Here is a 26,995-nt window from a genome sequence, read left to right as displayed (position 1 = left end):
CTGAAACTCATCACAGCAATGCTGGATGAAGTGAACTGAAGGTGCACTGTCACACATATCCAAATATATCCTGCAGCAGGTGTTATGTCTGCAGGTCTTCAGTGACAGAATGATCTTCTAACTCTGCTGATGCTGACACTTCTCACTCCTGAAGATTTCCAAGCATAGTCATGTTTTCAAATGTGTCAGGTCGCCCACATTTATCTGCACTGTAAAGCAGCAAGGTTTGCATTAATAAATCATAGTCATATAGAGAGTTTTCTCAGAGAGGAACAGCTGATATATTGAAAATCCTGTTCTGTTGCGTAGGATAGAGAGAGCTATTAAACCACAGGTGTGTATAAATCAACATATAACCCTCTTTAAAGTTTTGCCCTCTGGCATTAAAGGAACACGCCGACTTTTTGGGACTTTAGCTTATCCCCCAGAGTTAGATAAGTCCATATATACCCTTCTCATCTCCGTGCATGCCGTAACTCTCTCTGACGCACCACCGTTAGCCTAGCTTAGCACAAAGACTGGAGGTAAACGGCTCCAGCTAGCGTACTGCTCCCAATAAGTGACAAAATAACGCCAACATTTTCCTATTTACATGTTGTGATTTGTATAGTCACGGCGTGTACAAATAACAAGGTCACATGAGACACAGCCATCTTCTAACCGTATACATACTGGGAACTATATTCTCAGAAGGCGAAGCACTGCTATTTCTGCAGAGTGATTTACTCCAACTCTGAGCGAACATTCTGCTCCTCACTACGGGGCTTCTCAGGTGCTGCGACTCTGCGAGCAAATCACTTTTGATGGATATCTCTGGGGGATACGGTGAATAAGCTAAAGTCCCAAAAAGTCGGCGTGTTCCTTTAAAGTTTGTGTGAATCTTGTCTTGCGTAGCCAGACCTTTAGTCTGACGGCAGCTTTCATTGGCCAAGGGCCGCGCAATAAAATGTCTGACCGACATGTAAAACAACCAATCACAGTTTGTTTTGTTCAGTGTCAAAATGTAAAATCGATGTCCCCACAATAACAGGTCAGTGTGCATTCATTCAAGAATGTTGTGCAGGTTTACTTCAACAGTGGCGCAACAATGGTGTAAACTTCACATACTTTTGAAAATGTAGCATTTATTTGATCCCGATAAGCGCTTATTGTCACAGTTGTAAACACGACGACTTTCTCCTTCCATAACGGGGTTTGGCATCGCAACGGCTTTTTTTTAATAGGCGGACCGTTCTCCTGTAGAATTCAACCAATCAGATAACGACTTCGAAACTACCAAAGTGTTGTTTACATAAGTGTTGTCTACATAGAGACAGAGCGTATTTAGGCCATGCCCACACCGGGGGTGGGGGGGGGGGCAATCCAACGGTCTCCATTGACTTTGCATTGTAAGAGGCTGCCTCCTTGTCATTTATGACTTATAACAAAAAACAAAACAATGTCTAAAAGCTTCTATGTGACAAGGTGTACAGCAAACAAGCTAAATAACCCATAAATAAATTTTTATAAGCTGTCGACCCCAAAAAACGGTCGTTTCAGGACATAAAAGTGGATCAATTGAGACAGAGCGCAACTAGTTCTCGAACTACTCTGAGAACTACGCCCACTGGAACGCGACATGATATTGTAAAAGATGCTACAGCTTAGCTTACATAAATATAATATATAAAACTGACATTTGGATATTTGACTTACCAGTGATAAAATGTTTACTGCACACGTAGACATACTGAGTGTCAGGATCCCACAATTTACCCATTCTTCCTGCTGATGCTTCACATCTTATTGCCTGTATCCACTTTTGTCTCCTTAAAGGCTGGCTTTTACGGTTCGGAAGCTTATAAAAATGTATTTATGGGTTATTTAGCTTGTTTGCTGTACACCTTGTCACACAGCAGCTTTTAGGCATTTTTCTGTCTTTTGTTATAAGTCATAAATGACAAGGAGGCAGCCTCTCACAATGCAAAGTCAATGGAGACCGTTGGATTGTTCCCCCCCCCCCCCGGTGGGCGTGGTCTTCAGATTATGACGCATTGCGCTCTGTCTCTATGAGACACCATTATGTGTGTCTTATGTATCAGACGTTCAGCCAACGAGTTCTAAGGATGAGACTAGGGTGAATAGGATGGGAGGGGACATCTTGGCATTTGATCTGTAGTGTTATTATGAAAAAGCAACACATCATTTTTTTTATTTTTTTTTTGAATATAGCATAGAACATAGAATATAGCACTTGATGCACCATTTTCTTCCCAAAGATTTTTTAACCAAAGCTAAAGTGAATAAATCTAAAATGGAGGTAATTACCTCCAGCAAGACTTGTTCACATTGAATCCTTCATGCTGAAATAAAGGTGACAAAACTGTGACTTATTTAGCAGAAACATTTATCTGAGACCTGAGATCCTCACTTCATTATGTTTCGTCTGGGCTTCATGGTGCTTCTGGGTTATTTATAGAGCCTTGTGAACTTGGTGTGACTTTTTTCTAGTTCACAGTAAAACTTTCTTGAATACTGTAGACTAAAAAGTTTAAGTTGGCAAAGTCTTCTTTACACTTGAAACAGGAACAAAATGGCACAGTGTGAAATGCACATCTTGAGCACAACTTTCTTGTACAATATGTATCGTTCTATATGTAAACAGTTTTTATTTCAAGCTTGGCAGTCATTTCAAAGGGCCTTTAAAGAGCAAGCTGCTGTGAGCCCGTCAGTTTACATGCCCATGTTGGCTTTACCGTAATGTTGCCAGAATGTGAGTAAAAATAAATTGCTGCACATATATCGACTGTCATAACTCATAAAACCGACTTTTTCATATCTGAAAATCTGATAAATGACTGACACCACTGTCACAGATGGTCTATTAGCAGAGCTGTTTTCCTCAGGAAGTTCCTTGTTCATGCTGTGACTGTATTGAACAAATATATATCATTTCTAGTGTCAGTTCAGATTTCAGCATTTTAAATGAAGAAAGTGGTACTGGAACTAGGACTTAAAGCTTCTATCTTAAGATCCAAGGTTAAATATTTACATGAATTGTGTTTTCTGTACTTTTAATAATGAAGTCCAGTTCTAAAACTAAACTCGTTCTTTTCCAGTGTGAACCAATTGTGGGCCATGGATTTGTGCTGGACAAGTACAAGTGCCAATGCAAGAGAGGTTTCTACCACCCAAGCCGAGTGGTGCTCAATGGCTTCTCAAGTAAGTACAAACCTGAACTGGCGAGACTTTAGATTTATTATATTACTTGTTTTTTAAGGTGAACTATAGGAACCTCTATACCATCCATACTGTAATCTCTTATAGTATTTTGATAATTATTCATACTTAATTATGATAAGATTTATTTTAAACAGTCTGAACAGTTAGATATGAACTGTAGATATGTCTTGGGTTCATCTGTAAATCAAAGAGATTATTTCACCTGTTTAATTGTTTGTCAAATGAAAATGGAATGTAAAATGTATGGAAATAAAGTAATTGTTATGGTGATGCAGAGGAGATGAACCCAAATGCAGACAGTATGCAATATACACAGTTTATTGATACAACTAGACAGAATAAACAGGAAAACAAAACCCACGAGGGGGCAAAACAAGACAGGATAGACTAATTTGGACTGACAAGACTAGACTAAGACTCAGACAAAAAACGAACAACTAAGACAGGATCAAACTCTTCTTTCTAGACAAGACTTTCAACAGGTTACTCACGGATTTTTTCACACAATGAACCGGCACAGAACCGCAAACACAAGGGGATTAAATAGGGAGAAACTAATGAGGGAAACAGGTGACAAGGGTAAAGCAATGATGACTAAACAAGGATAACAAGGGGGCGGGGCGAGGAACGAGACAACACAAGCACATGGCCCAGCAAAAGGCCATGGCTGCGTTCAGCCCCGACAAAACGTTGCACAACGTTTTTTAAACAGAAACGGTGATGCGTTGAACACACTGTTCTGATGACGCAAGAGTTGCAACTATGGCAGCTGAGAAGGCCATTCTTTGTGTTCTTTGTGAAGAATTTTCGGAGCCTGATGAAGTCGGTATAAATATGTGTTTAATACTACAAAATATGCCCGATGTTACAGTAACTGCACTTGCCGCCCAGAACAAAAGAGAACATAATCGAGTGAAGGGATTGCTGAAACTGAAATGGAAGCACACACCTAATTCAGACTAAAACACATCTATTTAGCCTCACATACTGACTTTATTTGTAGTTCATACTGTTTTAATACCCTGTATTTTCTTTCTCATTTTTAGGAAAAACACTTAGTTACCATTGTTTATTTCTATACTTGCAATGAAGCTAAAAATATAAACAACTACATCATTATGTTGATATCCTATATTTTTTACAATAAAACTTTCGACAAACATGTCTTCTAATATCCTCAGTTGTTGCGTATACCGAACTGCATCAAACAAATTTGTAAATTACTTTCCTTGAACCCATTTTGCGAGTTCACTTTAATACCACTTGCTTTATATACATGTTGCTGCTGATTGGACTTTAGTTCTGACACACCCACCAAACAAGAGAAAACGTATCTCAAACCCCGTTGCACACCGGTGCACGCCGTTTCCAGGAAACATGACGTTCAACCCGGAAACCGTAGCAAAACGTTGCGCACCGTTTTGAACTTGAACATGCCCCATGTGTGTGAACATAAAACATGGGTCTGTCATGATCCTGCCTCAAGACAGGGGAAATCAAAGACTAGAAGGCAGAATCATGACAGTAATTGGTCAGATATTGTTTGAACAGAACTAGCCTGCACTGAATTTTTCTTTCTGACAGAAACAGATACACAAGCATAGAGTTACTTCCTTCCACCAGATAATTCATGATCTCAAACTAGGCACGAAAACCCCAAAGACAAGTTTATTTTTATTTCATGTGGAGAGTCCTAGTTGTTAAGAGCAATATTCCTCTCACGTGCACTCACATATTAACTTATGCAAAAATAGCGCCATTTAAATGAGTCGCCACTACTTTTAAATAAATTAACATTAACATGGAGACAGTATTGGCTAATTTACATACAGGCCACATAAATGTGGACTAATTACAAAAAGCTGCAGTTCTGTCCAAACACGTGGCAGATGCACGCATTCACCTTATTTCATATTTGATAAACCAAGGCTTGTTCATAATTCAAAAAGCCTTGGACTCTTTGAAAATCATCCAATCTGAGGTTAGTGAATTTTGTTGTGTTGTCTTGTCTTGCTGGGGCTTGCAAATTGTCCTCTGCAGTTATAGTCTGTTATCTGTTCTCTGTCATTATGTGTGTGCTCTGCATTATTAGATTACTATTGTGCTTTTAAGCCTGCTTCAACTTGACTTCACTCCCTCAGGAGAAATCACTTCAGATTAAAAAGGTTCCTCCACCCAAGTTGAAGCTAGTGCAATAGTGTTCTTTATCTGAAGAACCACATTAACTTCAGCAGAGGTCTGCTTCCATTTTTGAATACTTATGGACCAATAAGTCCAAGATTGAACAGCAACTATGCACATTTTTGCAGGAAGTCTCCTAATTCACTCACATCTACCTAATTCAGAGGAAAAGACCCTTGATCTCACAGAGATCTCAAAAAAAGCTATACTTCCATTCAAAGTTGCAAATTTAACTTGTGCGCAAAGTTGGAATATGGCATAAAACATTTGTGAATAATGCACCGTTACCGTCCAATGTGTCATTTCCATCCAGAGTTTTTTCTATGCGATATCCCAACATTTTTCTCCTACTGTATAGTAGGGAATATGAGATTTCGGATGCAGCCAATGTCACATCGTTGTCATAGTATGGTTCCTTGTCGTCCACCTGTTGTTAGAATCAGACCGGGAAACATACTCTGATGAATCCTGGGAATTGTCCGGGAGGTGTTTGCCCTGCCGAGAAGGCTGTCAGTTCTGCAGGGATGACACACCGTGTCTGGCTCAGGAGGACACTGCCCTCCGTCTTGCCATGGTCTCCATTCAGGGGTTCTGTATGCTCCTGGACTTCATCAGCATGGTGGTTGTCTACCACTTTCGTCGCAACAAGGTAAGTACGTTTACAGCCCGTCATCTCATCTGGAAAGGCTTTGTACTCTATTCTGCTTTTATTCTGCTAGAGTTACCTGAGCCAAAGAAAAACTAGAGCTTGATTTCAGCTTGGGCAGGTTCATTGGCCTGAAGGGCAAATACTGCTTTTCAAAATGTCATAGTTTATTCGTTCTCTCCTATTACTTCTCTCAACCTTATTTTTCAGAGGATCAAAGCATCTGGTCTTATACTTATTGAAGCGATACTTTCAGGATCTGTACTTCTCTACTTCCCTGTAAGTACCAAGACTTTATTTCAACTCCTCTGTCAAAATGAATCCTATGAATCCCTTTCATCCTATGTCACTATTTAAGATCAACATGAAACGTGTAAATACCATTTTACTTCAATAATCTGGCATATTTCTAAGTGAAAGGGCATGTTCAATTAGGAAAGAGAAATTTATTCTTTTTTTCATCTGTTAAGTTCCGTTTTTTGTGATCTGATCACAAGTGGTCAGCGCTAAATACAGGTGGAAACGTTTTGTGATCTGATCAATGTGAGAAGGTGCACTAAGTAATGGGATTCAACTTTGCTGCATTGTACCAAAAGACATGGATTACGAAAAAAAACACAGTTGTGTATCTTTTCATTTGCTTCTTTTCTCATTTGCTCGTAAGCTGGGTTCCTGAGAAAGTGATGTTTGGTCTGATGAAATAAGATCTCTTTTAATTCAAATGGTCACAGATGATGTTAACACCAGATGGAAACATTGCATCTTGGCTGTGCACTTGGGATTGGATCACTATAAGCATCTAATACAAAAACAGACCAGGGACCGTTTTAATTTCATGCTATATTTAAAGGACCAGGCATCCAGGATGCAGCTGTAAAGATCCATTATGATTTTCTTGGTTTTATCCTCAGTTGGCTGATTTGTACAGTTTGCACCTGAGGCTCTTTGAAATGCAATGGTCTGCTTTTCATTTGGCTGGTCTAGTGTATTGCGTAAGCCTGTTCAATGTTGAAAGAGTCACATTATTTATGTCAGTTTAAGTGAAAGCTAAGTATTTGTTGCCCAGCTTTCAGTCACATTTATCATTTCAAATGCATATTAAGGTCTCATTTTTGTCGCATTTCCATGTTTAGCTGCTTCTGTGAAACCCCATCAGAACGTCTTGATTCTTCAACTAGATAACTCGTTGTGAATGAAAACTTGATCAAACACAATAGAAGATGCCCTATATTTTATCACTTCTCATTTGAGAATGCTTGTGTAAATTTAAAATTGAATCTGTCAAAAATGAATTCCTCAACGGAGTTGTGTAAACTCTTAGATTCTGTGTTCTTGTTTGATTAAAAACAGGCACGTCATCTGTTGTGCTCCTGTCTCTTGGTATTTTTCTCTGTTCTTAAGCTGAGCACACCTCCCGGACCATCTGTGTCAACAGCTCTTGCATTATATGAGAGATAGAGGGAGGATGAAACAGAGTAAGGATAGTAAGGGTGGTTTATTTGCACAGGCTGTTTGTCATTTTAGCTCTGGAATATGAAAACCAGGTAATGACACAAACAGTTTTTAAAAAACCTATAATGAATGCAGTTTGCACGCTGTTCTGAGAGTAAGGTTATGGAGCACTTTACCACTCTCATTCAGACACCTGAAACAGCTGTTTAAAATGCAGAAAGTGAGCTTGACTACACCAAACCTGTGGTGATGTTTGGTTATAGCGGATTTATGCTGCCATTGGAAATTTCCCACTTCCCACTTCTAAAGTTGTGATTACAAGCTCGTCGCATTTAAGTGCTTTGTTGTCAGAAAGAACAAGAATCTTGGAGGACTCTAGGTTTATTCTTGCCTGTTTATTGGGAAAATCTTACTAAAGTAAAAATGATATTTAGCATCACATTTCAGTCAAATACAGGCTATTATTATTTATAATAAAGTTAAACTTAAAATGATTATTCATACAAGTAAATATGCACTACTTTAACAACAAGACAAGGCAATAGCTGTTGTGAAAAAAACTAAAGAATATCAGTAAGAGCAGCAACCGTTCTCCCCTCCGCCATGTTTAAAGTTTGTGGCCTGCCTAACTCGGGAACTTGGGTATCAAAATTATCTCTGAGATTCCCAATGGTAAATCCAACTTGATAGGGCGTTCATGTCCAATTTTTAACAAGGAAACTCATATTTACGTCAATTCCGATAGCATGTGAAGGCAGTTTTAAATACAACATAGCTACAAGATAGCTCTGGCTATCTATCCATCAAAGCGTCCTTGTCCTGAAAAAGGTTGAAGACCACTAGTTTAGTGAATTCATCCCTAAATGTTACAAAAATGGCAATAAGCAGTAATAACTAAAAATGAAGCAAGGCCTCTTTATTTTCTTTGTAAGCCAATAATGGCACGGTTCAATAAAAAGCATCCACAGCACCATAAATGTTTAATGAAAATCATCTGTCATCCTCTTAAAGTCAACATGATATCAAAACTGACCCTATTCACTTTCTTAATTCACATTTTTGATCTTCAGTGCATATATCGCCTCTAAAACAACCTCTTGTTTTTTCAATCTCTCCCTTCCAACCAGCTGGCTCAATTCTGGTATTTAACAGCCACTTTTCACAATCCAATAAAAATATTGACACATGATGTTGAATGTTCTGTTTCATGCCACATTATGTAAGTAAAATGCATTGTGAAAGGTGTTTCATGGTCACTTTTTTCTAACAAATTCAGTTTTCATGGCACAGCAAACTGAATTCTGATGTGATTTTAAGCTCTGAATAGAACAGATGACAGTCGTCAGTGATCAAACATGTGCATGCACTCAGATGCACTACGGCTGCGTATATTTTCTATCGTGACATGCTGCTGTTCTGCTGTGCAGCGCTATGCATTATTAATGAGTCCATCAAGTTCTAGCGCAACTTGTTATAAATAAATCCTCTGATTAATTAATGGCAGAGTGTTGGAGGCAAAAGGGGCCACCTATTTGTCTCCAGTCTGATGTTACAAATATGTCACTATATTTCTTTTGTTGTCATTGACTCCCTGCCCTACAGCACTGAAGGTACAAGATTTGGACCAGTTTACAGTGGAATTGAACAACTTAGGCTATTTGACTACCAAGATCTGTTATGTCAGTTTCATGAAGAGTTTCAAGCCTTTCGTTTCTAGTGCCTCGCTGGACATTTATAGTGTGAATTGACTTGCGCATTGTGCCGACAAAGGACCATGTGACATTGTCAATTATTTAATAAGTAAAACCTGTCAAAAACATTTATTTCTCATGACCTTAACTCTTCCCCCGCCGTTGTCGGAATTTTCCGGCAATCCATGTTTTCACTGTTGTACGGTAGGGGACGTTACTACGCATCTTCTGAAAGAGTACAGAATCTGCGGTTCGAAACAGAGGGGAAAAAGAAGCATAAACAAGCAATATAATCATTTCTTATACACATGTAAGCTAGCGCGATCATCGGACATTAAACCAAATCAAACCAATGTTACTGAATGAAATGTTGACCCAGGACAAGGTATAGGACTGTTCATGCTTTGGGGGTGTTGATGGATTCGATCTACTCCATCTATGTTTTGATCATCATTCTGAATTCGATCCGGACATAGTCTTTGACAAAAACGCGATTTTTTGTTAAAAATGTTGCTTTTTTATGAAACTTTTCCACATTCAAGTGTTTATAACAAAAGATTGAATGAAGCTAGAATTTTCTCTTTCTTTCAGATTTTGGGGAAAATATCAATACGTAATACGTAAAACCAACAAGATGTCAATGCATTCACTCCAAACAAGCCTAAAATAACATAATATATACTCTATCTAGAAATGTTAAAGGCTCAGTGAAGGAGGAGGCGGGAACCTACGAACGTTAAACATAAACTTTAATCTGAAAATAAACAAACAACAAAACAAGTAAAGTGGCAGCCCCTCATGGACGACTGCCGCACATAAACATAATAAAACACAACATAAATGTCCCGGGCCTGGTACTCTCTCGTTCTTCACTGTCGTCACACCTCCTTTTATCCTTCCAGAGCTCCTCGGTGGGACTCAAGAACGGTGTGGCGCGCAGGCGATTAACTTTCCACATACCCCCATCATCCTTCGCAGGCCGGGGGACACCTACGAGACTGCACTCTACACCGAAACACGTTTTTTTCTTCTCATTCTTTTTCCTCTCTTCCGTCTATCGCCTCTATCCCTCCTCATCCTTCCATCTCCTTCTCTCGCCTCGCCTGTCCGTAATTTCATATAGCAATTACAATAACTGGGTTATAACTAGGTACTAACCCCGAACCTACCCCTAAACCTAACCTAACTTTAACCCTTGTAGTTATATTACAGTACTTTCTTGGGTAAGTACACCGTAAGTACGCATACTGTGAAATAGGGTGTTACCGGGGGGGGTTTGTTGCCTGCGCACTGAGTGCATTTGAAACATTGCTGCTTTTACATGAAGATGAGCTTAATGAACGTATAGCACGGTTGTTCAGAGCCATATGTTTTGCTACAAATCAGCATGATGCCTCATCAAGTTAGACATAATTTCTAGCATGCATCTGGTGAGGTTTACCGTTGAACATTTCTGTGCATCTCAAATGAGCCTTGTATAAAGCAGGCAGAACCAAGACAACAGCCATAACCTGTAGCCCAAGACTGGTTGCCCACTGAAGCTAAGCAGGGTTGAGCCTGGTCAGTGGGAGACCTCCTGGGGAAACTAGGTTGCTGCTGGAAGAGGTGTTAGTGAGGCCAGCAGGGGGCGCTCACCCTGTGGTCTGTGTGGGTACAAACTCCCCAGTATAGTGAAGTGGACACTACTGTCAAAGAGCACCGTCTTTCAGATGAGACGTTAAACCGAGGTCCTGACTCTCTGTGGTCATTAAAAATCCCAGGATGTCCTTCGGAAAAAGTGTAGGGGTTTAACCCCGGAATCCTGGCCAAATTTGCCCATTGGCCTCTGTCCATCATGGCCTCCTAATCATCCCCATATACTGATTGGCTTCATCACTGTCTCCTCTCCAAAAATAAGCTGGTGTGTGGTGGGCGTCCTGGCGCACTATGGCTGGCGTCGCATCATCCAGGTGCTGCTGCACATTGGCAGTGGTTGAGGTGATTCCACCCTTCTATATGTAAAGCACTCTGAGTACCTAGAAAAGCGCTATATAAATGTAACAAATTATTATTATTATACCAAAGGTGTTTTTTTCCCCCCAATTTGGTTTTGATGTGTGGACAAGTCAGTATATCTAACCAAAATGTGAAATGACTGACTTACATTAAGATTTTCACTATCCTGATGAGTGTAAAAGGCATGTGCTCATTTATTTCTCTGAGAGGAGAAGTGCTGCTAATTGGGTCTTCCTCGTGGTTAGAAGCTACACATGGCAAAGCTCTTTGATTACACTGAAGGGACCATTTTGCTGTTTGCACATTTAAGAGGACAACTGTGGATTGGAAAGCTGTACTGGTGACTCTCCTAGGGGAGATAAGAACAGATGCATCATTCCATCAGTCTGTGCTGATATTTATTGAATTCTGCTGCTTTAAATAAGACCGGCACAGAACAAAAGGGACAGCGGGCTTGTCAGATAATAAACACTTCACAGGCTTAGGAGGATAAAGAGCCAGGATTAAACAAAGACAATCTGGAAAGTTTGTACTCGTACTTCATTCACACACATTATAACATGAGTATATTTGTGTGTTTAAGAGAGTTTTTTAAGTTTTGAAGGATCTCTCACCGTGTTTCCTAGTAATGAGCTGCACAGGTTTTATATGGGAAAACACATACAAGGTTTTGATATTTTACAACTACATCGGGATAAATCTCATGAAAACATGCCCTGCTCACTCAAAATAAAATATATATATTTTGCATCGAGTTTAAGGCCACCAAGACAATAATAATGTTACAATGTTTGCATTGTGAAATTGTGACAATTAGACACATTTTCACCTCCCAATATCTCAGTATTGTTTTTCTCATTTTTTCTCATCATGAAAGGCAGTACAACAAATAATACCATGATACATACAAATTTGTAATATAAATCATGCATGGATCCAGTGCAATGCATGGATCAGTACACTGATACTGATACAAATGCTTTGTCTTTCTCGACTGTTTACGTTCACTTAAGACATAACCGACCATGTTTGCTAGGATACTCGGCAAGACGGGCATGTTGACATGACAATTTGTCCGTTCAAGCGCAAGACTTGAAAGAGAACTCAATAATTGCATGCTTCGGATGAGTGCACACACACATCTTTTTACAGCTATTAACACCCGGGTGATGACGGCGTAAATTACTTGTCATATGAGCATACGTCACTCGGATTGAACAAAGTTTAGGGGAAGCCAGAATGCATGTATCAATCAACAGAAACATACATTAGCCTCTGTCTACACCCCTAGTCCTGAACTAAACTTTTTTTTAATATAAAAAATACATATTTGTCATGGTTATGGACTCTTATTTTGATATTCCGTTTTGTTTTGTTTAGCTCTTGTTTCCTGCGTTTCTGTTTATATCCTTGTTTGTTTCTATAGTTACCAATTATTCCCAACGGTGTCTTGTAGTTCTCCCTGTTTGGTTATGTGTTTTGTCGGTTATCGTGCTTAATTTATGTGTGTAGTTTGCTGTTGATTCTCCTGAGTGTTCTCCTGTGTTATTCTCTGTGTTCATAAAAGACTTTGTTATTTTTTGCATCCTGCGTTTGGTTTATTACCACACTCTATTACAATATTTTACAATATAATTTGGACTCTAAAATTGCCAGAAAATCAAAGCCATGACTAGCCAAGTTGTGTTCCATATTGTTTCCATGGTAATGCAATATCCAATGTCGGTTTTTTGAATGATCCCTAATTTATGATGATTCCTAAAATATGTCGTAAGAAAAAAGGCAATAATAAGCATGCAAAATATATTTTCTTATTTCTGTCTTTTGATTTTGAATGTGAAATATAACTGAGACATAGTCTTAACAGATTTCATCAGATTAAGCCAGCTACCTTATGTTTTCTGAAGAGCATCAGTGAAATTCTGATGACTTTACATAATTACAGCCACAATATATGAAGAAATAAATGCCAAAAGCACCCAGTGATTCATGAATTTCATTACTCCCTATTTTTATATTGTCTCATCAGGTTATGATACAATATTTTAATCCAAGTGTTATCCGGTGTATTCTCCTGAGATGGGCCCGTTTGCTTGGCTTTGCCATCGTTTATGGAACAGTGATTCTCAAATTGTACAGGTAAAAATAATGCTGCCAACTTCACTATAAGAAACTGAATGATCAGAGATAATAGTTTCAAAGTAAAATTATATAGAAATATTGTCATTTTGAATTGAATGTAAATTTAATACATTAACAATCACATATGATAAGTTAACATTAGGTAACAGTTAACAGAATTTCAATTTAGTTAAAATTACTAAAAACATTTATACTTAGTGGCTGAACAGAAGAGGGAAAGGATCAGTAAACAATTAAGAAAATAAATTCATAATATTTTACTGTAAACGTAGATATTATCCATCTAACAATTATGCTCTTGCTGAAATTTACATGAGTGTTGCTTTAATTTATCTTATGTTTGTGTCTTGTCCTTCCTTTTCATACCAAGGGTTTTAAAAGTGTTCCTGTCACGCACTGCCCAGCGGATCCCGTACATGACCAGCTGGAGGGTTCTGCGTCTGCTTGCTGTGATTTTGCTGGTGGTTGTGTGGTTCCTAGTGGCCTGGACCTCAGCCGTATGCCAGAACCCCGACACCCATCACGCCCTCATTGACATCGGTGTCACCCCAGAGGGCCTACAGTTCAGCATGTGTCTATTGGACAGCTGGGACTACATGATGGCTGCTGGTCAGTTCTTATGCTTATATTAATTCTACTTGAACCAGTATCAGAGAGCAAAATTCATACAGCAGCCCAAAAATGTAAACTGATTTCCATTGTAACCAACGCAATCTACCAAGAGCAGTGCTAATTATAATGCGGCCTGGCAAACAATCGGGTAAATCGGGTTCGGGTAAATCGGGTAAATCGGGTTAACAGATAACTGTGTCCACTCCTTTTCATTGTTAATGTTTCACTGCATGTCTTTATTAAATCATGACAGTAGTTTAACGCCAAAAGAGGGTCTGTGCTGGCGCAAACATTTAGTAGATCTGACCCTCAAACCATGAAAAAATGTATTAATATCATTAAATGAGATGCAGATATTAAATATTAAATATATTCTTCAGTTGTGCTACAAACAGCCTCAGACAAGGGAAAATGAGGCAAGAATGGCAAACTCTCAGGGTCACGGATGCAGCTTTGACAGAAGAGATGTGAGATGTATAATCTGATCATTTGAGTGTGGCCAGACAGCATTTAAGGCATGAGGGTGTGAGACGTGGCCAGTGATGCATAGACAGTTCTCTCTGACAGCTCGAGTACCTTCTGCTTACAGCATGAAGCACAGGAGGAACTGGAAACTGCCCTCAAAACTCATTAAATATTTTCATGCAAACGCACAAAGACATCCTGGCTTGTATCATTAATGTACAAGATTTGAATGGAGAAAATAGAGATACAGGCTATATTTATTGTACTTTTTTGTCCTTCTTGAAGATACTGAAGATACTTTGAAGATATTTCTCTCATTCCTTATTCATCTCCTTTTGTTAGGCAAAAACATTTTAAATTTTGAATGAACTATTACTTTAGCACAGGGTTATAATAGTTAACTAAGACTAAAAGCATAAAAACATTTTCATTACTTGAAATAAAATTAAGGTTAACTTAAATATAATAAGGGTGGGTAGCATAAGTGGGTAGAAGTACAAGTTCTGGTTGAGTCAGGAGGCCCTTCTGTTCTTCCTGTGTTGCTGTGGGCTTCCTTTGAGTGCTCCGTTTTCCCCCAGATGCTGCGTTTGATATTGACGCTACGGGGAATGCCATCAGTGTGACCTGTGTCTGAGGCACGTGTAAACAAAAGGCAAAATTCGTTGGCGGACGGCAGTCCATGACGTCACACACAGAGCGCACATGAGTAAAAAAGGACACCCGAGTTACACGTCATCAACTCTTTTGTCTGAGGGAGACGCGCAGGCAGGTCCAAGGTGTGGCAATGAGACACAGCATCTCGTTCCCCTTCTCAGGGAACCAGGTTGCATACACAACCTAAGACGTTCCCTTTCGAAATTGAACTTCGATGCTGCATTTGGCATTGACGCTATGGGGAATCAATACCTACTACGCCATGCTGAGTGAAGACCTGCCTCACTAGGCTTTGAATAAACATAGTGGGCATAGCGTAAATTGACTAATTGAGTCTGACTCAATAAATTGACATAAATTGAGTGACAACCCCATGGGCACAACCCATGTGACAATCATCACAGCTGCTTATCATTTAGTTCATTATCTCTGTCTATTTAAGTTCCTCTGTTTGTATCACTCATGGTCCGGGATTGTTTGTGCGCAAATGGATTATGCAGCGAAATTCGCTGCCCTAGCCCGAGAAGAACTTCCTCCAATGAACTTTGCCCTTCAATTCAGTCAGCTTACTTTAAAGACAGCCCTCAATGATGAGACTTTAAAGCTTCTGGATCAGGGCTAACTACTACCATCCAGTAGACTTCCCAGACACCACAGAACTTGATTGAAAGGAGGCCATCATCCGCAGCCAGACCCAGAGCCCAGCCCACCACCACCCCTAACCCACCTCTGCTGGATGCCTGCAGCCCTGCACCTTCCCCTTGAAGCGACGTGAAGCCTCAGGTCCTTCTACCACCAGCTTTGCCTGAGTGAGGGGATCCTTTGGCTCCGCCTCTGGCCTCTGATTCCTTCGCTCCACCTTTGCTTGTCGGCCTGTCAGCTGTGCCTTGCCTTCTCCCACCCTTGGCTCCACCAGAGACCCTCAGCCTTGCGGCTCCACCAGGCTCCCTCGTCCCTCCAGCTCCTCCTCGGTCAGTCATCAGCCTGTTTGCGTCATGGACTTACGAGCCATCCACCGCTTTGCTCCAGCAGGCTCCGCCCTCTCCCGGATCCACCTTGGTCCTCGAGCACACCGGCTCCGCCTAAGTCCTCTGGTACTCTGGCTCCACCTCGAGCGCTTGTCGCCGCACTCTGCCTTGGTCTCCTGAGCCAGCGGTGTCACTCAAGCCCATCAGCTTTCCGTCTGCAACCTGGGATCCCCTCACATCGGCTCTGTCTCTGTCAATCATTTTGCGGATGTCGTCAGCCATGTCAACACCTTGGCTCCTCCCTCCATCAACTCCACCGTGGGCTATCGTTCATGGCTGAGCTCTGGGTCATCATCACCCGGCTTCTCCATCCATCATCTCCTCCTTGTCATGATACAAAACTGGAAGCAATTGCGGGTGAACAATATATTTATTGGAACTTCAACACAGAATAAGACAATTCAGGAAAGAAGGTTCCTCTCAAGGCGTGGTCGCGATCTCGCGAGTAAACAGCAGCTCCGGACGGTCCACACAGGGGAAGACGCTCAGACTCGGACACACAGGGACTTCGATGGTCAGTGCTCGGTGCTGAGTGCAGGTGCTCGGTGGTCTGTGCTCGGGTGCGGTGAAACAACAGGGATCCACTGTAGACACGACAACCCGGAAGACGACACGAACATACAAGCAGGAACAGGCAAACAACGGATGGACACTGGAATGGAAAGGTGAGTGAGTATAAATAGGGAACGGTAATGTGAATCAGCTGAGGTGGAGAATGAGAAGATTGCGAGCAGCTGGAGCACTGAACAAACACGTGAGCGGGACAACGCCCACTCACGCAAACTCACAGACATGTAAACAACAATGACACGAGACACAGAGGAAACAATGAATTCACAACCGTGACAGTACCCCCTCTCCTAGGAATGCCTCACGGCATTCCCAGAACTCCTTACCTGTCGATTGTAATCATCGATAAGGGAGTGATCCAGGATGTCACGAGCAGGAACCCAACTTCTCTCCTCCGGACCGTAACCTTCCCAATCCACCAAGTACTGAAATCCGCGTCCCCTCCGCCTGGAATCCAGAATACGACGAACCGAATAGGATGGTTCCCCATCTACGAGACGCGGCGGGGGGGGAACCGGGGCTGGCGGATTAATGCGTGCAAAAAAGACGGGCTTAATTTTGGACACATGGAAAACGGGATGAATCCTCCTGTACACTGGAGGAAGATTGAGGCGGACTGTCACCGGACTAACGATCTTAGTGACAGAAAACGGGCCAATGAATTTGGGTGCCAACTTATTGGAAACGGAGCGGAGCGGAATGTCCTTAGTAGAAAGCCACACTTTGGAACCGACGACGTATACGGGAGGCCTTGACCGGTGGCGATCGGCCTTGGCCTTGGTGCGTTCCCGCACTTGGAGGAGAGTCTCACGGGCCCTCGTCCAAGTACGGTGACACCTCTGGATGAAGGCGTGGGCGGAGGAGACCGCGACTTCGGACTCAGCACTAGGAAAAACAGGTGGTTGGTACCCTACACTACACTTAAACGGAGATAGGCCCGTGGATGACACTGGTAACGTATTGTGGGCGTACTCCACCATGGAAAGTTGTTGACTCCAGGAGGAGGGATTCTTGGAGACCAAACATCGTAATGATCTTTCCAAATCTTGGTTGGCTCTCTCAGTTTGGCCATTGCTCTGGGGATGAAACCCAGAGGACAGACTGACCGTCGCCCCCAGTAACTTACAAAACTCTCGCCAAAATCTGGACACAAACTGGGGTCCCCTGTCAGAAACCACGTCTGTCGGGAGGCCATGTAACCGAAAGACGTGATCAACGACTGCCACCGCTGTCTCCTTGGCTGAAGGTAATTTGGGCAAGGGAATAAAGTGGGCTGCCTTCGAGAATCGGTCCACCACGGTCAAAACTACCGTGTTACCCTGGGAGGGTGGGAGGGCGGTGATAAAATCTAGAGCGATGTGGGACCAAGGTCTCGAAGGCACCGACAGCGGTTGAAGTAACCCAGCTGGGGGTCGATTGGACGACTTACCAATGGCACAACTAGAGCAAGCCAAAACAAAATTGTGAACATCACGAGCCATCAGGGGCCACCAGAATCGCTGCTTAACTAGAAATATGGTACGACTCACCCCTGGATGACAAGCTAGACTGGAACTATGACCCCACTGGACGACTTCTGATCGTAATTCCTCCGGCACAAATAAGCGGTTAGGTGGGCACCGGATCGGAGGCGTTACCCCTTCTAAGGCCCTCTTGACCTTCGATTCGACCTCCCAAGTGAGCGAAGAGATAATCAGGTTCTCAGGAAAAATGCGCTCAGGAGTAGCTTCGTGTTCGGGACGATCAAAAATACGCGACAAAGAATCGGGTTTGACGTTTTTGGAACCCGGACGATAGGAAAGTGTAAAATCGAAACGACCGAAAAAAAGTGCCCACCGAGCCTGCCTGGAGTTCAATCTTTTAGCGGTTCTAATGTACTCCAAATTCTTGTGATCAGTCCAGACTGTAAAGGGTACCCCTGAACCCTCTAACCAGTGACGCCATTCCTCCAAAGCTAACTTGACTGCCAACAACTCCCGGTTACCAATGTCATAGTTTCGTTCGGCAGGAGATAATCGATGTGACAAAAACGCGCAGGGATGCATTCTGTCGTCTGAAGGTGAACGTTGTGAAAGCACTGCACCTACCCCCACCTCCGACGCATCGACCTCTACCACGAACTGACGTGAAGCATCAGGGGCTATGAGAATGGGAGCTGAAACAAAGCGGCTCTTGAGTTTGGCAAACGCAGCCTCAGCTGCGTCTGACCACCTGAACGCAGTTCTGGGAGAGGTCAAGGCGGTCAGAGGTGCGGCTAGTTGGCTGAAATTGCGAATAAAACGCCGATAGAAGTTGGCGAATCCCAGAAACCGCTGCAGGGCCTTGCGGGAATCTGGGATTGGCCACTCTACCACAGCCTTAACCTTGTCAGGGTCCATAAGCATACCTTCAGACGACACGATGTGTCCCAGGAAAGGAACTGACTGTGCATGGAAAACGCATTTCTCCGCCTTGACAAAAAGCCCATTCTCTAGCAACCTCTGAAGTACTAGTCGTACGTGTTGCACATGTTCCTGGAGAGACGAAGAAAAAATCAATATGTCATCCAGGTAAACATATATGAACTGATCGATCATGTCTCGCAACACATCATTGACTAGTGCCTGGAAGACTGCGGGACTATTGGAAAGCCCAAAAGGCATAACCAAATATTCAAAATGCCCCCTGGGGGTGTTAAAAGCAGTCTTCCATTCGTCCCCCTCCCTGATGCGGACCAAATGATAAGCATTACGCAAGTCCAATTTAGTGAAGAGAGACGCTCCCTGCAACCTCTCGAAGGCTGAAGACATCAACGGCAAAGGATAAGTATTCTTTACCGTGATGTTATTCAGCCCTCGGTAATCAATGCAAGGTCGCAGAGAACCGTCCTTCTTCCCCACAAAAAAGAACCCCGCCCCCGCTGGAGAAGAGGAAGGGCGGATGAACCCGGTTGCTAGAGAATCAGAAATATATTTCTCCATAACCTCTCTCTCAGGAACTGAAAGTGAATAAATCTTGCCCTTAGGCGGAGACTTACCTGGCAATAAATCTATAGCACAGTCATAGGGACGATGCGGAGGGAGAGAAGCAGCTCTAGACTTACTGAACACTTCACTCAGGTCACGGTACTCCTCGGGCACGTTTGATAAATCCACCGCTTCCTCCTGTAACACAGGAACAGAAACAGCAGAACAAGCAGACACAAGACACGAACTGTGACACTCAGTGCTCCAAGCTGAGATGGTACGTCTCTTCCAATCGATGCGGGGGTTGTGTAAACTGAGCCAAGGGTGTCCTAAAACTATGGGTGTGAGTTGAGAGTCAGTGATGTAAAATGATATGGTTTCAGCATGATTTCCAGAAGTGATGAGTGTAAGTTTCTCGGTGACCAAGGAGATGGGGGGTAAAGTCTGTCCGTTCAATGCGTTGACTGTGATCTTCTGGGAAAGTGTATGAAGGGGAATCTGTAATTGAAGTGCAAACTGATGATCCAAAAAGTTACCTTCTGCCCCAGAGTCAATGAGTGCAGTGCAGTGGTGATCCAGAGTTGACCATCTCAGTCTTACCGGGAGGATGGTGGAAGTGGATGAGGTCTTACCTGCGGAGATCCCACCCGATAGTAGCCTCAAACTTACTATCGGGCTGGGCCTTTTACTGGACAGCTGTAGGCATAATGTCCGTTGCCACCACAATAGAGACAAAGGCCCTGGGATCTCCGCCTTTCTTTCTCCTCCCGGGAAAGCCGAGCTCGCCCCACCTGCATGGGCTCGGGATCGTGGGAGCCGAACGTGTCCAGGCCGCTGGACCGCTGGTTCTCACTCCTACTCGGAACTGGGTTGGTGGCTGTTCTCTGCCCTATCCTGGACAGACGGGCGTCCACTCTCAGGGCCAGGTCTATGAGTCCATTGAGCGTTGAAGGAAGGTCCAGGGCGTAGATTTCTCTCTGGACACGTTCGGCCAGCCCATGCAGGAAATGGTCCCACTGCGCCTCCTCGTTCCAGCGACACCCGGCCGCCAGGGTCTTAAACTCGATGGAATAATCTGACACCGATCGGTCTCCTTGACGTAGGTCAGTCAAGACCCTGGCAGCCTCCTTCCCCTCGACGGCTCGATCGAAGACCCGTCTCATCTCCGCCGAGAGGGCTTGGAACGAGGAGCAGCACTGGTCTCGATTCTCCCACACTGCAGTTCCCCAAAGCGCCGCTCTCCCAGTCAATAGCGTCAGCACGAAGGCTACTTTCGCCTCCTCCTTTTCGAAAGTTCTGGGCTGTAATGAGAAATGCATACTGCAACGTGTCAGAAATGGACGGCAGAAATTCGGCTCACCAGAGTATAATTCAGGCGTGGGCAGTCTGGGTTCCGACTGGGAGAGAGGCACGGGTGGTGTGGGGGGAACTGCAAGTGCTGCTGGAGGTGCTGGCGCAGTGGGGGGTTGTAGCTGATGGAATCGCTGGGTGAGCTCGGACACCTGTGTGACCAGAGTCTGGATGGCGCGTCCTGTCTCCCCCTGGCTGCGCTCCTGTGCATCCATCCGGCCGATGCACACTCGAATGAAATCCTCTAAGGAAGCCGATGAATCACCCGCTGCTCCCATCGTTTGGTCCATCCGTTCTGTCATGATACAAAACTGGAAGCAATTGCGGGTGAACAATATATTTATTGGAACTTCAACACAGAATAAGACAATTCAGGAAAGAAGGTTCCTCTCAAGGCGTGGTCGCGATCTCGCGAGTAAACAGCAGCTCCGGACGGTCCACACAGGGGAAGACGCTCAGACTCGGACACACAGGGACTTCGATGGTCAGTGCTCGGTGCTGAGTGCAGGTGCTCGGTGGTCTGTGCTCGGGTGCGGTGAAACAACAGGGATCCACTGTAGACACGACAACCCGGAAGACGACACGAACATACAAGCAGGAACAGGCAAACAACGGATGGACACTGGAATGGAAAGGTGAGTGAGTATAAATAGGGAACGGTAATGTGAATCAGCTGAGGTGGAGGATGAGAAGATTGCGAGCAGCTGGAGCACTGAACAAACACGTGAGCGGGACAACGCCCACTCACGCAAACTCACAGACATGTAAACAACAATGACACGAGACACAGAGGAAACAATGAATTCACAACCGTGACACTCCTTGGCTTCTTCCTCCATCATCACCTCCTTGGTCTGTCCTGCCTGCTTTTCCAGCCCTTCACCATCTCCTCTCATCAGCCCTTCATCGGCTCCTCGTCCACCCCCCCAAGCCCCCACCTTTCCTCCCTGACCACATCTGTTACGGCGCAAGGTCACACCTTCCGGGAGGGGGGCGTAATGTCACGGATCTGTTCAGTTAGTTTCATTTTCATGGACTTTTTTGTTTGTTTTTTAAGTCACATGTTCTCCTTTGGCTTATAGTTTCCCATCAGTCATTTCTATGGACACTGATTAATCATTACAGCTGCTTATCATTTAGTTCATTATCTCTGTCTGTTTAAGTTCCTCTGTTTGTGTCACTCATGGTCAGGTATTGTATGTGCATAGCACACTGTTTCATGTTGTTTGCTTGCGTTGAATAAATCTAGCTGTTACCGGGAAATACTTATTCTGCCGCCTACATCTTTGAACTGGGATTGTTACAGACACTAAAATTTTCACTGTTTTTTAGGTTTAACTGTTTAAGGAGGTAATCTTATTCGAATGCAGACAATTTGTGAGATTTTTTTTTTTTGACAATCCATTAAAATGAACGTTTGGAGATCCATGTTAGCATGCAACCATTGAGTTGTGTCTATTTATAGTCATTCTCTCTCATTATATTCACGTCAAACTGTAAATTCCACAAATCAGCTAAAACCAAATATTATGCTGTAGATTCAGCAGTGATGCAGGAAACATTGTCATAGTATTCTTGTATGTTCTTCAGGCCATGTAGGTGGAAGAATGCAAACGTTGAGGAATGGAGATAAATGTTATAAAAATAGTTTTGTTTTTTTGTTTTTTTTATGTAACTGATTCTGAATAAGAAAGGGTTCTGGATTCCTGAACCTACTGCATACTTAAAATGGGGAAAAAATAATATCAACTTCATTCAAATACTAAAACATATTTTGTTTTAGGTTGTTGCTGTTGTCTCAAACGTTATTTTTAAGATGTTCATGCACCATTGACTTGTTACTTTGAGTGATGTGGCAAAAGAGGGAGGGAGGGGAAACAGCCTTTCAGGCTGTGTGAAATCACATCTTTTCAGCTGGCATTCCCAGACTTGACACTAAATAATTAGTGACTGCACTGTGTTGTGTCTTCTTGTGTTCCTGTTCTAGCGGAGTTCCTGTTCCTGCTGTGGGGCATCTACTTGTGCTATGCTGTAAGGACCGTCCCCTCCGCTTTCCACGAGCCTCGCTACTTGGCAGTCGCCATTTATAATGAACTCCTCATCTCTGCAATATTTCACATCATTAGGTGAGCAATGTGCATTAGTTATGAGTAGCAATAGCAGAAGCATGATTAAGATGACATGCTTTCCATGTTTATTTATGAGACAGGATGCATTATGAGCGGTATGCAACACCATACTTGAGGAATAACATGAGAGCTGAAATGCAAATGAAAAACTGATTTTTTAAAAGGTTTTTCATGTGCAAATAGTTCTATTATACTCTGTATAGCATCAGTGGCGCAAAGGGCCCATATGCAAAAAATGTTTAATGAGCCCCAAACAACAAGTGCAACGAATAAGTGTTTATGCAGTGTATCAGAACAATACCATACCAAAACACATTGCTTCACAAAGGACATTTATATCTCATTGTTTTCATGTGAATAGCCTGATAAATTCATAATCTCTTTAAAGTAACCAGCCATCCAGATCCAACACAAGAGTATCAATAATTATAAAAAAAATGTCTATAAATAAATTTGAAACTTATAAATGTGTTGAATTACTTCAGAAAACAGTGATGCTTCCACTTCATTGCTAAGAAATGTAATGTAGCATTTCAGTAGTGAAGCTATTTTAGTAATAAAAGTCACAGGCAGCACTGACAAAAGGTTTCTGTGCTACTAAACCTTGCATATTATGCTTAACAATTTAAAGTGTAACTTGCAGGTTAACCACCACAACCAATTAATGTGTAAATTAAAGTGCTCAATATGTATATATGTAAACATTTCTGTCTTAAAATGCGTTAAAATAACATTTATTGGGGTTTCTTCAAAGGTAGCGCGTTTTTACAGCAACTGGGTGATGACGTCATAAAAGGAAGTTGCAACCATACTCTACTTTTCAGTCTAGCTGCTGCCAGTCACGATATGATGACATGATGAAATTCATCTCCAGAGCCACTCTGAGTCATTTTACCGTTTCATTTGAGAAAAACTATCGTCATATCATACACGCACAGAAACGCAAAGGTCTTCACGGCAACCCGTCAAAATAAAAGTTCCGTTTAACTTTGCGTGCATGCTGCCTGAACCCGTTTGTTTTGCGAATAGCTTACTCTCATTTCAGGCAGGATCACGGTCCTCTTGAAGCCAGCACACATGATTCTGTTTACAATTAAGTTATTTCAATATAACTGCTAGCCTACTTGCCATTAGACTACAGTAACTCTAGGCTTGGAGTTCCTTTTATGACGTCACGCCCAGCCTAGTGGAAGGGAGAGGGAGTGCTTAAAACCACTAAAAAGTACCAACTTTTCATATTATATTCAGCATTTTGGTATGAAAAACATACAAAACAGTGGTGGGCGGTTCTTATCTTTATGTTTATTGCATTTTCTTCGTGAAAAATGTAACCTGCAAGTTACACTTTAAGGCTGGAATACACTATTTTACTCTTGCTGACTTTGTAACTGGTTACAGAGAAAAACTGGCCATCACACTAAACGACCGAGGATCAATGATTTTTCAAGTCATTCCGAACACAACAAACGCACGCGTAAACGTGCTTTGTTTCTAAAAATGCAAAATGAAAACAATGTGTTCTAAATATGTGCTCAAAATATCAAACATGTTTGAAATCTGTGTCCATCATACACTACAGGATTTTCTGTAAAATCTGTCAACTTTGATCGCCCAAAATCTGCAGACTTTCAGCAACTAGTGTCAAGACATACAGACTGAAAATCAGGGCAGAAGTCATGTAGTGTATTCCGGTCGTTATCATACTATAGCGTTAACTAGTTAAGAACAGCACTTTTGTCTGTTTAGAGCAAGACATTTGGATAACACTCTTGTTTTTGATCAGGCATTGAGGAAGCAGGATAGGATTCTGCAAGGATAGGATACACAACAACACAACAACACAACAATCTAAGAGCAGAGGCTAACTGCTAAATCTAATCAGCCTTGAAATTCAACAAAACACTTTCAAACATATCACCAGCTAAAATTTATGTTGTTTAATTTAACAAGTTAATTTAACAAGTATCGCTTTGTCCTTTCCTTCTAGTTGTTTCAGTAAGGTTTTAAAGTGATTCTCTAATCTCTACAGCATGCCATTTCATTCCCTCAAGAGTGTCTAAATGTCAGTTACTACACCCACAAGAAACAGATCACCTGTTTTCTTTTTTAGAGAATGACAGTATAATACCCACATCTTATGAAACTCCAACCCACATCCACTTATATTTACCACAGCAGTCTTAAGAAAGCTTCTTGAAGGAATGTTCAGTATTCAAAACACTAGACACAAGGTTTATTGACGTTATTTGTGACAGAATGTAATGATTATTACTAACTGTAATTTAATGTCTTCTACATTTTTAGTAGTGCACTTTAGTAGTCCAGGCTAACATACCAGAGGGTTTAAAAGCAGAAATGTGAAGCTTGTATTTTTGTTTAAGCACTGATATTAATTATTCAGTAAAAACCTGTTCATTATTTGAGCTGTTGAAATACTTAGATGGTTGCACTACTTGATGAGTACTCCATGTAAACAGTTTTTTTATGGAGAGTTTCAGAGTCTGTTTTTCATGTTTTGTATTCTGTTTGATTTATGTTCTAGTGTTTGTTGTTAGTTTGTTAAATGGTTCTGTTCTCCTCCCTTCCCTGCCTGTTTGTTTCCCTGGTTACTAATTAATTGAGTAGTCTGTTCAGGTGTGTCTAGTTAATTACCTCATTAGCTCTTTTGTTTGCCCTGTGTATTTAACCCCTCAGTTTCAATTACAGTACTTCCTTGTCCTGTATTGTTTAAATGTCAATGTTTATCATCTAGGTGTATGTGGTTGTGTTTTTATTCTGGTTAGCCTTTCTTTCGTGTGCTTCATTAAAGCCACCAACCTGTGACAGGTAGTTAGCCCATGTGCATTTGTAGTGTACTTTTTCAAATCTTAAAGGTATATATATATTTGTATTTGTAAATAATTACAAATATATTTAAATACATGACATACAAGTTTCAATTTTAGTTTACCTTAAATGCTCATAAATAAAACATAATTATGAAATTACATAGTGTCCTATTTAAGTGATCAAAAAAGCACTCTCAAGTTCAGCTAATTGCATTTAATATATTTTTAAACTATATAATATATTTTATGAAGTTGCCGTTAACATGCAATTAAGTGTCCTAAAGCATTACTTTACAAAGTATATTATTTCCATAATAAGTACTCACCTCTTAAAATTATGCTAAAGTGTACTATTTTCACAAGGGACGTCACATCAGTTTTGGCCGTTAGCATGCTAAAGTTAACGGGTTTATTAGTGGCTCTATGTAGACACGCATATCTCCAGTTTTTCTGCAACCGTCATTCAGTGTGACACTGAATTGCAAATTTGTTTAAAATGAATTGTAGGAGTTTTGTGTAACCATTCCCCCTAAAAATGACTGAAAGTTGTCTGGGGCCTAATTAGAATGTAAAACTTGAGTCACATCAGCAGAACTTTGCACTAAACTTGTAAAAAGAAGGTGAAGACAGCTGGCCTCAGCTGAACGACAAGAATCGTGAATACAGCACTGATAAGCCACTTGAGAGAAGGCTCATAAAATATGTCTGCTGTAGACAGCTTGCGCATAAAACTACTAAGGCTTAAAATAAACCCATTCACCCTGTTCCTGTCTTCTCTGCCATCTTTCAGAATGCTCTGTTGCACCTTAATTTCACTCTCTTTGACCACACTTTCCTCGAGCTGTGGTTCTCAACTAGTAGGTCACACCCCAAAAATAGGTCACATGTTGTGTTCAGGTGTCAGAATGAATGTACACTCACCTAAAGGATTATTAGGAACACCTGTTCAATTTCTCATTAATGCAATTATCTAATCAACCAATCACATGGCAGTTGCTTCAATGCATTTAGGGGTGTGGTCCTGGTCAAGACAATCTCCTGAACTCCAAACTGAATGTCAGAATGGGAAAGAAAGGTGATTTAAG

General features: G+C 41.9%; 1 protein-coding gene across 1 annotated transcript in view; it reads left to right on the top strand.

Annotated features, from left to right (window-relative positions):
* Positions 1-26,995, top strand: part of gpr158b (G protein-coupled receptor 158b) — a 58,937-nt gene that overhangs the window by 22,934 nt on the left and 9,008 nt on the right. The window contains exons 3-8 of the mRNA XM_084121085.1: positions 3,099-3,201; positions 5,841-6,052; positions 6,260-6,328; positions 13,217-13,326; positions 13,700-13,938; positions 22,941-23,079. Of these exons, the coding sequence (XP_083977211.1) occupies positions 3,099-3,201; positions 5,841-6,052; positions 6,260-6,328; positions 13,217-13,326; positions 13,700-13,938; positions 22,941-23,079 (872 nt within the window). The remainder of the gene's footprint in view (positions 1-3,098; positions 3,202-5,840; positions 6,053-6,259; positions 6,329-13,216; positions 13,327-13,699; positions 13,939-22,940; positions 23,080-26,995) is intronic.

The sequence above is a fragment of the Abramis brama genome (genome assembly GCF_963993115.1).
Source record: "Abramis brama genome assembly, chromosome: 7".
Lineage (NCBI taxonomy): Eukaryota > Metazoa > Chordata > Actinopteri > Cypriniformes > Leuciscidae > Abramis > Abramis brama.
Note: the sequence above shows the minus strand (reverse complement) of the source record. Positions and strands in the feature narration are given on the sequence as shown.